Source organism: Nomascus leucogenys, chromosome 25 (assembly GCF_006542625.1).
Source record: "Nomascus leucogenys isolate Asia chromosome 25, Asia_NLE_v1, whole genome shotgun sequence".
Taxonomy (NCBI): domain Eukaryota; kingdom Metazoa; phylum Chordata; class Mammalia; order Primates; family Hylobatidae; genus Nomascus; species Nomascus leucogenys.
The window spans coordinates 28,129,438-28,143,234 of record NC_044405.1 but is presented as its reverse complement, the minus strand read 5'-3'; the positions used below and the strand labels follow the sequence as shown (position 1 = coordinate 28,143,234).

Genomic DNA, 13,797 nt, shown 5'->3' with positions numbered 1-13,797 from the left:
ACAGCTCCATTCACTGTGCAGCCGGTGAATGGACGGGACCCCGAGCTACCAGATGTTGGGGTGGGCCCGCCTCCCTGCAATGGCTGCCAGGCTGTGCAGAGCAAAGGTGTCCGCTCAGCTGGTCCGGGACAGACCCAGGAGGAGCAGGGAACCCCAGACACCCCGATTTTCAAAAACATCCAGCCCCAGCCCCAAGGCACAGTGGGTCATTGTTGTTGCCAACCACAGGGCACCCCCTTCTGTACAAATGGGGACTCAATGGCACAACAGCCGGGCAGGTCCTGCTGGAGGGAGGAGGAGGGGGGAGTCTAGAGGAGCCACTCCCAGGACTAAGAACCCTTCACACCACGGCCTGGCCAGAGGAACACAAAGAGACACAAAGGGCATGGTGTGTTGAGGGGTGTGTGTGTGTGTGTGGTGTGTGTGGAGTGTGTGGTGGGTGTGTGTGTGTGTGGATTGTGTGGAGTGTGTGGGGGGGGTGTGTGGAGTGTGTGGGGGTGTGTGTGTGTGGTGTGTGTGGAGCGTGTGGAGTGTGTGGTGTGTGGTGTGTGTGTGGAGTATGTGGAGTGTGTGATGTGTGTGTGGAGTGTGTGGTGTGTGGGGTGTGTGGTGTGTGGTGTGTGTGTGGAGTATGTGGAGTGTGTGATGTGTGTGTGGAGTGTGTGGTGTGTGGGGTGTGTGGTGTGTGGTGTGTGTGTGGAGTATGTGGAGTGTGTGATGTGTGTGTGGAGTGTGTGGTGTGTGGAGTGTGTGGAGTGTGTGGGGGGTGTGTGTGGTGTGTGTGTGGAGTGTGTGGTGTGTGTGGAGCGTGTGGAGTATGTGGTGTGTGTGGAGTGTGTGGTGTGTGTGGAGTGTGTGGTGTGTGTGGCGTGTGTGGTATGTGTGTGGCGTGTGTGGTGTGTGTGTGTAGTGTGTGGTGTGTGTGTGGAGGGTGTGGTGTGTGTGGAGTGTGTGGTGTGTGTGGATTGTGTGGAGTGTGGGGTGTGTGGTGTGTGTGTGGAGGGTGTGGTGTGTGTGTGGAGTGTGTGGTGTGTGTGGAGTGTGTGGTATATATGTGGGGTGTGTGGTGTGTGTGTGGGGTGTGTGGAGTGTGTGGAGTGTGTGGTGTGTGTGTGGGGGTGTGTGGTGTGTGTGTGTGTGTGGTGTGTGTGTGTGGAGTGTGTGGTGTGTGTGGGTGTGTGTGGGGTGTGTGGTGTGTGTATGTGGGGTGTGTGGTGTGTGTGTGGGGGTGTGTGGTGTGTGTGTGGGGTGTGTGGTGTGTGTGTGTGGAGTGTGTGGTGTGTGTGCTGTTCAGTGGCCGTGGCACGTGCTGTCACTGGGCGTCACAATGGCCGCCCACGCTAATGCCTGTTGCTGACTTTTTGAAACCCCGGTGGTATCTGTGTTCTCGCGGGTGGAGGCTGCGCCCCCGTGGTCGTCCCGCTGGTGCCGTCAGGGTCCCGGTGCCTTCGGCCTCCGGGGTGGAGGGCGCTTTACTTGGCTGAGGGCGCTGGCAGGGCCCACCCGCCGTGGACTCTGCTTCCCCTCGGGTGCCCTCTGGCCCCCTCGGTGAGCGCAGCAGGCAGCCAGGGCCCCCCAGGCCGAGTCTCCCTCCCCGCGGCGGGGTCTGGCATGGCCGCCCAGTGTCTGGTCCCGGGAGGGGACAGAGCGAGCTTCCGCCTCCCGCTCGGGGCGACGATGGGTTGCCCAGGGGAAGCTGCCGAGTTCCAGCTCCTCAAAAGCACGAGTGCCCTTAAAGCCCGGCCCCGAAGACAGCAGGACAGCCCCGCGGACCCCCGAGAGAACAGGACGGCCCCGCGGACCCCCGAGAGAACAGGACGGCCCCGCAGAAGGAGGCCAGGGCTGGCGTCCCGCCCCGGTGCCGGTGCCGGCGCGGACAGAGAAAGGAGCCCGGCCTCCCTCCATTCCCTGCAGCCCCTTCCAGGTCCCTCCCCTCCCCCAGCTCTCGGAAGCGCTCCCCAGTACCTTTCCCATCAGAGGCTCTGCCCCCAAAACCCTCTCCTTCCTGCCCAGTGTGGAGGGAGGCGCTTGAGCTCAGGAGAAGGACGGGACGCAGGCGACCCCATCATTCCGAGGCCGCCGGGTCCAACCCGAGCAGGAGACCCCGCTGTCTTCCCTCCCGGCGCCGCCCTCGCGCCCCTCGCGCCCCTCATGGAGACAGCACCAGCAGACGGCGGGTTGCTTGTATCACCTGCTCTTTATTGATTGCCGCGGGCTGCGCTCTCATGGGCGATCCATGTCCCCAAGAGCGGCACTACATAGAGGGGTTGGAGGAAGACGGTCTGAGAGAACAGGCCGCCAGAGCCCAGGCGCACAGAAGCCCCGGCCCCACGGGCCTCACGCGCCCCGGGAGGTGTGGGCAGGGCCCGCCGCGGAGGGAGGCTGCAGGTGTGTCGGGAGGCACCTGGCCGGAGGTCACCCCCTCCTTCTGGACCCTCAGCAGAGTTGAGGCGCCTGCACCCCAGGGGAGCCAGGCTGCTATCTAAAGGAGTGTGAGGTGCGGTCACTTCCGCCACTGGCCGGTGTCGGGGTCTGGGACACCCTGAGACCCTGAGCTCTCCTGGCTGCTCTCTCAAACCCTCATTTCATGTGAGAAGGTGGAAAGGAAAAACAGGGAAGCAAAGGAAGACAGACACCCCCCCCTCAGGGTGCTCCCCCGATGATGGGCTGGGGCTGCAGGGGAGCCAGCCGAGGCCATGCCTGCTTAGGACGAGGGAGCTGAGGTGGGCTTCTCCTCCCGCGACACGGGGATGGCTCGCTCGCCGTGGGTGGCATCCAGGCCGGTCTGGATCTTGGGGCCACAGAAGGTCAGCATGCCGTCGGCGGACAGGGAGCAAGAGAGGGCCGACTGGTCCACGTTGGACGGCAGGCGGTAGCGGCGGTGGAACTCACGGGAAATGTAGCCGTGGTCATCCTGGAGAGGGTGGGGGTGCACAGTCAGAGGGGCCATGGTGCAGGTGGCCCCCTCACCCCATGCCAGAGAAGCTGCCCCAGCCGCACCGACTGCAGAAGGTGGCGAGCCTGCGGGGGCTCTCACAGGGGCCGGGTGCAGCCAGCGCATCCCATGGCCAGGCCCCCTGGGATTTACAGATTCATGCCCCTGCCTCTCTGGACCTCAGCCTGGCCTCGTGGCCACTTGCCGGGCTGTTCCCTGCATGCGGTTCTCTCTTCACGCTCCATGGCTTCACTCCAAAATTGCAGGATCATTCCATACCAGGCCCCGCACCTCAGCCAGGCTTCCCCTGCCAGACCCCGCAGGACTGCTCCAGCCCAGGTCTCTGCAGCCCTACCTAACGTGGCCAGACAACCCACACACTTCCACGTCCCCTGGACGCCCTAAACCACAGACTCAGCTCCCTGGGCTGACCCCCTCCTACACTGGGTGCAAAGACCAAGAGCTGGGAGCTCAGGAAGCATTTTCCAGGCTGTGCTGGGGCTAAGTGGGGGCTTTACCGGGCCCAGGCAAGGGAGGGGCAGCACATGAGGAGGTCAGGGTTTACCCTGCAGCGCCGCCTTCTCCAGCCATTGAAAGAGGATCCCGGCCAAAAGAAACCAAGACTTTGGCTAAGAGTTCCACCTTCCAGCCCCACTCTGCTCTCCAGCCCCCGCGGGACACTGTCCATCTGTGACAGTCCATGAGCTCTTCCCGGCCCCGCCAGGAGATGCAGGTCACCAGGGCTCCAGTGCCCTGGCTCCCTCGACACCACGGAGACGGAGGCCTCCACCCGAGCAAGAGCGGGGCATCAGGGTGACTGTGGGGAGAAGCTCCCGTCCCACCTGCCCAGTACTAGCTGTGGGACCCAGCAGGCTGAGGACCCCCTTGTTCCCCAGCCGTGCCCTGGAATAATGACACTGGTCCCAAAGGGCTGCTGTGAGGTGAAGGTGCCAATGCCTGTAAAGCATTACAAGCAGATGCAGCTATGCCGTCGGGGACCGGCCTTCCTCAGGTAGGGTTCATGTGAAGATGTACATTGGCTAGGAGGCGGCCACCCGGGGCACTCCCACTTCCTGGGGTTCTTTCTAAGAGCACCCTGGCATCGAGGTGACAGGGATGGAGCTGGCGACGGCTGGGTGCAGCCCGGGAAGGGACCCTAACCTGGATCCCTGAGCCACATTAACTCGGGAATGGTGACCTCTGTCGCTGGGAGGGGCTGGCTGTGCTCAGGTGGGCATGGCCCCTCCCTTGGGGAAAAGCCAGGCCTGATTCGGGGGCCCCTGGAGAGCGTTCCTCTCCCAGGGTGGAAGGCCTGGTGCAGGTGCGCAGGCCCGGTCGCGCCCACCGTGACCCCCTTGTCCTCGCGCCCACCTCGCCCCCCTCTCCCACCTCTCAGCCTGGGCTCACCTGGCGCTCGTTGTGCTTTCCGTGGATCTCCACAAAGTCATCCTGCACCTTCACGGTGAGGTCCTCCGGGGAGAAGTGCTTCACATCGAGGAAGATGAGGAACTTGTCCCGGTCGGATCGAACCTGAAACCCAAATGTGCCATGTGGAGCTACCCAGAGGGTGCCGTCCCTGCTGGGGTTGGCAGAGACAGGGCGGATCCCGGTTATCAGAACAGAGACGCTTCAGTCACCTGCCGGCCTCTTCTCCCACACACCAAGTGGGGCAGAGCTTTCGGGGGTCTGTGACTGTCTCCTGGACAGACAAGCATGACCCTCGACCTGTCTCCAAACCCTCAGGGCCAGCTGAGGGGCTGAATGCTACTGGTGGGCCGGCTGGTTGTTTGGCTATGGTCAGGTGGCTGGTTATAGATCGGTTGGCTGGTTATAGGCTGGCTGGCTACTGGTTACGGTAGGAGGGGTCGTTATGGGTTGGTTGGCCCATTAGGGTCAATCGTCTGGCTGGTGATGCTTGGCTGCCTGTGGAATGAGGTCACTGCCCTTGGTGTCATGCTGTCTATAGAAGCGGCCGGAGCCTGCTGACAGCCTGTGCAGCTGCCGCTCCAAAAAATACTTCCACATGCTCCCTCTCGCTGCCCTGGCTCAGCCTCGGCTCCCTGAGGCATTTTGTGCCCTGGCGTTGATGCCTACTGCAGCAGCCCTGGGGAGGACCCTGTTTATTAGGTGCTGGGTGGGACTCAGGCCCTCCAGAACAGCAGAACCCGCACCGCTCACCCGTGGCTCAGAGAGGAGGCCTGTGGTGAGGGGGGCCCATTGCCTGTCCCTTTGGCCTTGGCAGGGCACCTAAGAAAACTTGCCAAGAGCTTTGCTGGCCGTGGGCAGGCCGAGCTCATTGGAGGAGGTGCTAGGAACCCCCTGCTCTCTGGCTTTCAGGACTGTGACCCCCACCTGCTCCCAGGTCTCCGGGACTCAGGAGACCAGCGGAACCCGGGAGCTCGCATTCGCCACCACGCATGCCTGCATGGGCTACTCTTGGGATTTCCAGTATGTGGCTGGTGCCTTACAAAGCACACATGGGTCATGAGCTGATGGAGGAAAACAAAGGTGGATTCAGGCTGTTCCCTTGTCCAACCTCTCCAAGCTCTGCCGCGTGGCTGCAGTGGGGACACAGGCTCTCGCCCAGCCTCTGCAAGGGGATGAAGTAGGGTGAGACCACCTGCCTGACGGAGCAAGACCAGAGTCCATCGCTCTCCACCCACCAAGGCCAGCGAGGAGAGGCCAGCACCACGGGCCACGTCTTACCTCAGAGATGCCGGAGTCCAGCACGGTGCGGAAAAGGGACTGGCGGTAGTAGGGGCTGATGGTGGATGACAGGAAGGGCAGCAGGTCATACTCAAAAAGGCCCTCGCCGAAAAACTGGTCGAACAGCCGGCTGGGGTAGAAGGGCCCCAGAGTGCGCTTGAACCAGGGGTGCTGGATGGTCACGTCCATGTTCAGCTTTGGTACCACGGGGACCTGGAGGCTGGCAGGAGTCAGCGGGGCCTCTGGGCAGCGCAGTGTGGAGCTAGGGCCGAGCCCTCCCTATATATGCCGCCAGCAGAATGGAGGCATTAAGGGATTTCTCTGGAAAGGCATGAGCTCATGAAGAAGGCTGCTCAGTCAGCAGAAACGTGGCTGAGACAAGTGCCCGCCCCCAGCCCCAGGAGGGGCTGCATGGACTGTCCCCGAGGCCTGGACTCAGCTGAGGCCCGCCTGGGCACCCTGGGGCTCCCGAGAGGGCAGACAACCCAAGGAGGAGCCTGTGCCCCACACTCGCCTGGGGTGACAATGGAGCTTCTCATCTCCCAGTTACTGGGCGGGGGCTACGTGCCAGGGACCACGCTAGTTCTCTGCACACCTTGTCCTGCCTGGGTGGTCCTCATGGTCGCCGGAGGAGGGAGAGCCCACACCCCCATTAGACACAGGGGTTAGACACATCGTCCTCAGAGTCTCACTGCGCCTGGGCAAGAGTGCACTGGTTTCCAAAGCGGAGTGCGTCTGTGAACCCCTGTTACACTCACCACTTATAAAAGGTATGCATGCTTGTTAAAACTCCTGGAGAAGAAGCTGAAAGGTGCCATAATTCCAGCACCTGGGGGAGCCCTGTGGAGTTTCATGCTTGTCCTCCAGGGGTCTGCGTGCCTCCAACAGGAAGACGGGCGGCTGTGCGCAGATGAGAGTGCCACGTGGTGAGCTTCCCTCTGCGGCCCACCCTGGACGCCCAGCCCCATGGCCATCGTCCCCTCGATGTAACGCCTCAAGCGTTACGCCTTGTAATTATGTAACGCCTCGATGTAACGTCCCCACGTAACGCCTCGAGCCTCCGTGGCATGACCTGCCATGGCTGTTGAGTGGGGCTGCTCCTGTCAGGGTGGCGACATGTTCCCATGTTCCCGTCACCCATGCGGTACCACCACCCACATGATCCTGTTATCCACAAGTCCTGGTGATTATTTTGCTCCTCGACTCATGGCCCCTGTCCAGTTCTCACTAAGTGTCCAGGCACTCCTGGTTTTGTTTGTTTGTTTTTGAGATGGAGTCTTGCTCTGTCGCCCAGAGTGGCGCCCAGATCATACAGTGGTGTGATCTCAGCTCACTGCAACCTCTGCCTCCCAGGTTCAAACAATTCTCCCACCTCAGCCTCCTGAGTAGCTGGGACTACAGGTGCCCGCCACCACACCTGGCTTTTTTTTTTTTTTTTTTTTTTTTTTTTTTGTATTTTTAGTAGAGACGGGTTTTCACCATGTTGGCCAGGCTGGTCTTGAACTCTTGACCTCAGGTGACCCACCTGCCTTGGCCTCTCAAAGTGTGGGATTACAGGCGTGAGCCACTGCACCGGGCTCACTCCTAGTTTTAAGTCTTTTGATATTTTGGGGTAAACTGGCCCTGGGGAGCATGGTCCTCCCCCACATCCCCCCTGCCAGCCTGGGAACAGGCCGTGCCCCCTCTCCCAGGCTAGCTTTTCTAGTGTACGGTCCAGGCTGTGGGAAGTTGCTTGGTTCTCTTTGGGCCTCCCAGTTCCTGCTCAGCCTCTAACAGATTCATGCGTGTGGAGTAAACACACACCCAGGACACTCCTGGGCTTTGCAAACTCATCTCCAGCCCATGGGCTCAGAAGGCCACGAAAGGTCAGATGCCCCAGGGTATGCGGATCAGACCTGACAAATCCCAGATGGGATCAGAGCTGAAAGGGGGGCTCCGAGGCGTGCTCCACAGGGCACCTCCATCATGAGCAGCACCCAGCACCAGACCCTTCCTCCTGCATTTACAGCCCTGTCCGGGGACACAGGATCCCAAAAAATCTTGAAATGACTTTTGCCCTGCAAGGTTACAATTCCAGAGGAGTGATTCCCTGGGGTGCCAAATTAAGGTGCAGATAGGAAACGCTGCGAGAGTGATGGGTGCCTTCCCCAAAAGCCTACACCAGGCCTCTGCCTGTGGGTCCTCAGAGCCACCCTGTGAAGCAGGTCCCAGCATCATTCCCGCTTCACAGACCAGGAAATGGGAGCTTAGAAGGTTAAGCCGCATGCCCAGGTCACTTGGCTTGGAAGAAGGGAAGGGGGCTTAAAGCCACCTTTCTAGTCTGGGGGTCAACATCCAAGCAGTGGCAGGGTCTGGGTGAGGCAGTGGGCGGCCCCACTGTGCTGGCTACCTATTCCTGGGGCACAGGGAGGGGGAAGAAGAGGCCGTTGGGATGGAAGCCAGCATGCAGCTTGGCCCCGGGGAGGGTCGAGCCAGGCCAGGCGCACGGTAAGTGCTGGGCGGAGCCATGGTGGAGCTTGAAGCAAAAGGAGAAGGCTGTCGTCCTCATCCTGCCTTTATGTAAAATGTTGACTGTTTGTCCACCGCAAATTTTTTGCATTCATTTTTATTTACTTATTTATTTATTTTATTTATTTATTTTTGAGATGGAGTCTTGCTCTGTCGCCCAGGCTGGAGTGCAGTGGCACAACCTCCCAGGTTCAAAGGATTCTCCTGCCTCAGCCTCCCGAGTAGCTGGGATTACGGGCACACACCACTACACCCAGCTAATATTTATATTTTTAGTAGAGATGAGGTTTCGCCATGTTGGCCAGGCTGGTCTCGAACTCCTGATCTCTGGTGATCCACTCGCTTCAGCCTCCTAAAGTGATGGGATTACAGGCGTGAGCCACTGCGCCCGACCCATTTTGATTTTTTTAAACATTGCATCAAAACATGATTTCAACATCAGGACATTGATGGCGGTGTTTTTAGTGCCCCTGACACTTGGCAGGGAGGGAGGAGCTGCGCTGTCCTTCACAGCTGGACCTGCACATGGTCAGTCAAACAGTGGAGACTGCAGGCTGAGGAGGCAGCTGAGGCACCAACCTGGGGCTGAGCACCAGCCTGGTCCTATGGACTGCACAGCTCTGGGCACCGAGGCTGAGGCAAGGTCCACACGAGGCAGAGCGAGATCCAGGCACTCACACCTCTTGCGCCCCTCACCACATGCTGTAGGGCCTGGCGGCTCAGAGGCCGCCATGGGACGTCGAGGCTCCTGCCACAGGGTTGACCGGGCCTGCAGGGGCCTTCTGAGTGAGCCAGCGCCTGAGTCTGCACAACAGAAGCAGGAAGGCCTGGACCAGGGGACAGGGAGGGCTCTAGGGCCCTAGGGGCCTTTTCAAACCCCGAGTTTAGGTGTTGTATTAGTGTCTTGTGGCTGATGTACCAATCACAGACTTAGTGGCTTAAAACAATACAAATGTTCTCTCACAGTTCTGGAGGCCACAAGTCTGAAATGTATCTCATTCAACTTAAAGCAAGACACCGGCAGGGCTGGCTCCTCCTGGAGGCTCAGGGGAATGTTTCCTGCCTTCTCCCTCGTCTCAAGGCACCTGCCTTTCTTGGCTCGTGGCCCCTCCTCCACCTTCAAAGGCAGTGGTGGGCGGTGAGGTCTCTCCCATCACATCCACCTGGCAATTATGCTCTCAGCCCACTTGGATAATTCAGGATCACCCCCATCACATCTCAAAGCCGGCTACTTTCAGGAGCCTTAACCCCCGCTCGCTGGCCCGGAGGCTGCCGTGCAAATATCCTCACTCAATTGATCCACACGGGTCGAGTCCTATCTCTTAAGGCTGTGTTTAAACAAAGTCCCTGCTTTTGTGGAGCTGATATTCTCTTGGGTAGAGACAAGCAACAAACAAATAAAGAAGTAAATGCACGCTGAGGTCAGTGCATCCGCCTGCCAGAGCCCTGCGCCATTCGCCTGGATTCTGGGGAAACAAGACCCTTTTGCTCTGGACCTGGGCTCCTCCCGACATTTGTGTTGAAGATGCTGCCTCAAAGCCACAGTGTGCAGGCGGAGGGCAGGGGGAGGTGACGGCCAGTGCACTGAGGGATATGATGTCTGTGGAAAATGAAAAACCAGAATGAAACCAAACACAAGTCAGTGTTCTTTTCCTGATTCCCAGCCACTGTCCATGCAAATCATGTCAGCACAAAATCCGCCTCCCCTTTTGCTGGGCTAAGTTCTAGCAATTGCTGCATTCATAGCAGTTGATTCTCGAGGTAGGGATGTTCTATAAGCTGCTGTGAGCACTGAATTAGTGATGCCTGGACTGCTGAACCATGGCTCCCAGGGGAGACACAGGGTTAGGGTCCTGTGAGCCTCTGGTCCCAATGTTCTCATCAGCTGAGCAATGCATCATTTGTCTTACGAGTGTTTCTGTGTAAAGATGCTTTACTGAGGCCGGGCATGGTGGCTTACGCCTGTAATCCCAGCACTTTGGGAGGCCAAGGCGGGTGTATCACCTGAGGTCAGGAGTTCAAGATCAGCCTAGCCAAAATGGTGAAACCCCATTTCTACGAAAAATACTAAAATTAGCCAGGCGTGATGGTGCGTGCCTGTAATCCCAGCTACTTGGGAGGCTGAGGCAGGAGAATCGCTTGAACCCAGGAGGTGGAGGTTGCAGTGAGCTGAGATCGTGCCACTGCACTTCAGACTGGGCAACAGAATGAGACTCTGTTCCAAAAAAGAAAAAAAAAAAAAGATGCTTTACTGAATCTATAAACATTGATTCACTAACACTGAACTCATGGCCAGCAGCCCTGTAGCTCGGCCCGAAGGAAGCTTCTCTAACCCGTGTTTCCTCTGTGAGATGCGCTGCAGCTTTCTTACCTTTTGCAGTTCTGTGTGTTTTGTTCGGATTTTGCTGTTTAAAATGCCCCCAAGCACAAAGCTGAAGAGTAACCAAACAATAACCAAAACCGTCTTTGGGTTTCCATTTGTATGGCATATTTTTAGAAATCTTTTACTTTCAAACTATTTGTGTCTTTGAATCTAAAGTGTCTCTTGTAGACAGCATATAATTAGATAATGTTTTTAATCTGTTTGGACAATTTCTGCATTTTAACTGAAGTGCTTAATCCACTTACCTAAAAATGCCTCCAAGCACACAGCTCTTCAGCACTGGGCTTGGGGACGTTTTAAAAAGCAAAATCACAAACAAAACACACGAAATGCAAAAATCGTGGCACTAAATAGACCTCGAAAAGGACACTGGTTGACCGCCTGAGGCTGCAACAAGAGGGCATAGTGTTGCCTTGTTCAACCTCAGCCAGGAATGTGTGTAAGGAGACAAATGTTTTGGCACACTCTACACATCTGTGAATGACCAGGAAAACTCTGCAATTATTGATTTGGGGTCACAAATAAATTTTTTTGGTAGTTTTTTTGTAGGGATGGGGTCTTGCTTGCTATGTTGCCCAGGCTGATCTTGAACTCCTAGGCTCAAGTGATCCTCCCACCTTGGCCTCCAAAGGTGCTGGGATTACAGGCGTGAGCCACCACGCCCAGCCTACAAATATTTTTGACCAAGTAGGTGTCATGGACTGAACTGAGTTCCCCAAAGATTCCTATGTTGAAGTACTAACCCCAGGACCTCAGAGTGTGACTGTATTTGAAGATAGGATCTCTCAGGAAATGAAGTTAAAAGGAGGTCCTTCAGGTGAGCCCTAATGCATGTGACTGGCATCCTTATAAGAAGAGGAAATCGGCCGGGCGCGGTGGCTCACGCCTGTAATCCCAACTTTGGGAGGCCGAGGCGGGTGGATCACGAGGTCAGGAGTTCAAGACCAGCCTGGACAACATGGTGAATCCCCGTCTCTACTAAAATACAAAAAAATAGCCAGGCATGGTGTCGTGCGCCTGTAGTCCCAGCTACTTGGGAGGCTGAGGCAGGGGAATCACTTGAACCCGGGAAGCGGAGGCTGCAGTGAGCTGAGATCGCGCCACTGCACTCCAGCCTGGCGACAGAGTCTCACTCTGTCTTGAAAAAAAAAAAAAAAGGAAATCTGAACAAATTCCAAAAAGAGACACCAAGAACACGTGCACCCAGAGGAAAGTCCACATGAGGGCACAACAAGAAGAGGCCTGTCTGCGAGCACAGGAAGGAGCCGGCCCCGCCGACCCCACGATCTTGGACTCCCAGGCTCCAGGACTGTGAGGCAACAAATGTCTGTGGTCCCTGGCACGCTGACATCACAGGGAATTCCCAAATCTGGAATGCATGAGTCATGAGGAGAGACTGTATTTCTGTAATCTTCACATTAGCACAGTTTTATTTCTTGTTCTAAACATTTACTGAGTGGAAATTGTCCAGTGAACTTCCAGTCATGGGGCCACTCCCGACACTGCAGACGCAGCCACCTGCATTTGCTTGGAGCGGCTTTGAAGGCCGGGTGCGGATGCAGGTGCACTGGGGGAGGGGTTCTTATCTCCAGCCCCCGTGGTTCAACATATTTCGGTGCTTAAACGAGAAATTTCGCATAACAACAACAGCACTCACAAAGAAACCGAGCTGGAAGTATTTCAGTTCTGTCATTCTGCATGACCTCTTGGTGTTTTCATTCTGTGTTTCAAATGTGAGACTGTGAAACCAGAGCACAAACGGAGGTTTGTGAAACGGAGCACAAACGGAGGTGTAGTGCTGAAGCTGAGATGTTAGCTCATGCATGAAAGAAGTCACTGAATTTGAATATCTTTAACATTGAAATGCATTTTTTTCTGTTAATTGCTTTAAAGAATGAATCAAGAAAATCATGATTATCCGTGATTATTACATAACTATCGTGAAAATAATTTTGCGGTATGGAGGATGGAATATTCAAAACTGTGACTCACTCTGGTGTCAAATAGCCTGGGGGCACCACCGGCCTGGGGCTCCTCAAGCTCCTTGCTGGCATCCAGTGGCCTCTGGCAGCCCTCCAAGTGTGAGCAGACTGAGACTGTTTGGGGAGGCCTGGAGCCCTTTGGCTCTGCCCTCAGTCTGCCTCTGAGCCAAAACCTACAGCCGGCCTTGTCACCAGCGACGCTGGGACGCCAAGGTAGAGATGATATAGGAAACAAGGGTCCCCCCAGGATGTCTGAAGGGTGAGGTGAGCTTCTTCCTGTGCCTCCCACACCACCGCCCAGTGGCACAGGGCCCCCTGGGCCTGCCCGGGACAGCCTGCAGGAGCCTGGCCCCAGCACACAGGCCCCAGGCTGGTGTGAGCTGGGTCAGGGGAAGGTCCGCCTGGGGACAGGAAGGGCCATGGAGAGAGAGGTCTGCCCAGTAGGCCCCAAGGACCCCTCGGGGAAGATGCTGGCCTCTCCAGGCAGCCTGGCATGGAAGCAAAGGGCTGCGAGTCAAGTGTCTGACTCCCAGGCCAGGGCTGGGAAGGGCAAGAACAAGGCTGGTCCTGTAGCCTGCCACCTGGGAAGGGCACGGGGGTAGGCAAACAGCTCAGCCCTGCAGGCACACCGGGGTCTGTGTAAACATGGTCACCCTGGGTACGGGCGGCCCTTCCTCACTGGACGTCCCTGGGCACGGGTGGCCCTTCCTCACTGGATGTCTCGTGGTTCTCCTGGCCTCCTGGAGAGTAACCGTCACTCCTGCCCGTGCCCTGGACCAAGACCCTGGCGAGTGTGACCAGCTCAGGGCAGACCCAGCCAGAGCACCCAGTGGGCCCCAAAGGACACGCCTTGGGTTAAGGGGGCACGGGAGGGGGTCACCGCAGAGCCAGCAGCTTCCAGAGAAGGCTGAGGGTGGGGACCCGGGCATAGCCCAAGGTGCCAGTGCCCACCTGGGGTCTTGGTGGCCACAGGGAGAATGCGGGCCGGGTGCCGCGCGCAGCTCCATCCAGCCTGACCCTCGGTCCCAGCCCCGCCCTGGGCCACTGCTGCTGGGTCCCCCCTCACAGATGCAGGGACTGCGCAGGCGGCAGGGTCGGACGGACGCAGCCTCCACATGGGCCCCACCTAGGCCATCTGCGCCCCAGCAAGGGAGGCGCCAGCCCAGCATGCCTGGCTCAGTGCAGTGCCACCACAGGCCCGACCCTCACGCCCCTGCTCAGAGGAAGAAAAAGTAAGAGTTTCACAGAGATCAGAAAAAGAAAAGGCGCGCCCCTCCCAGAGC

General features: G+C 57.7%; 1 protein-coding gene across 5 annotated transcripts in view; it reads right to left on the bottom strand.

Moving 5' to 3' along the window:
• Positions 1–2,178: 2,178 nt before the first annotated feature.
• Positions 2,179–13,797, bottom strand: part of CRYAA (crystallin alpha A) — a 59,946-nt gene continuing 48,327 nt past the window's right edge. For 4 of the 5 annotated variants that reach the window (XM_030806052.1, XM_030806055.1, XM_030806053.1 and 1 more), the window contains 4 exons: positions 6,400–6,541; positions 5,642–5,920; positions 4,343–4,465; positions 2,179–2,914 (listed from right to left, as the gene is read on the bottom strand). In XM_030806052.1, coding sequence (XP_030661912.1) covers positions 2,705–2,914; positions 4,343–4,465; positions 5,642–5,830 — 522 coding nt within the window. In that variant the 5' untranslated portion in view covers positions 5,831–5,920; positions 6,400–6,541 and the 3' untranslated portion in view covers positions 2,179–2,704. Of the gene's footprint in view, positions 2,915–4,342; positions 4,466–4,572; positions 4,651–5,641; positions 5,921–6,399; positions 6,542–13,797 lie in introns of those variants that run through there. The other variant, XM_030806056.1, reaches the window with a different exon arrangement.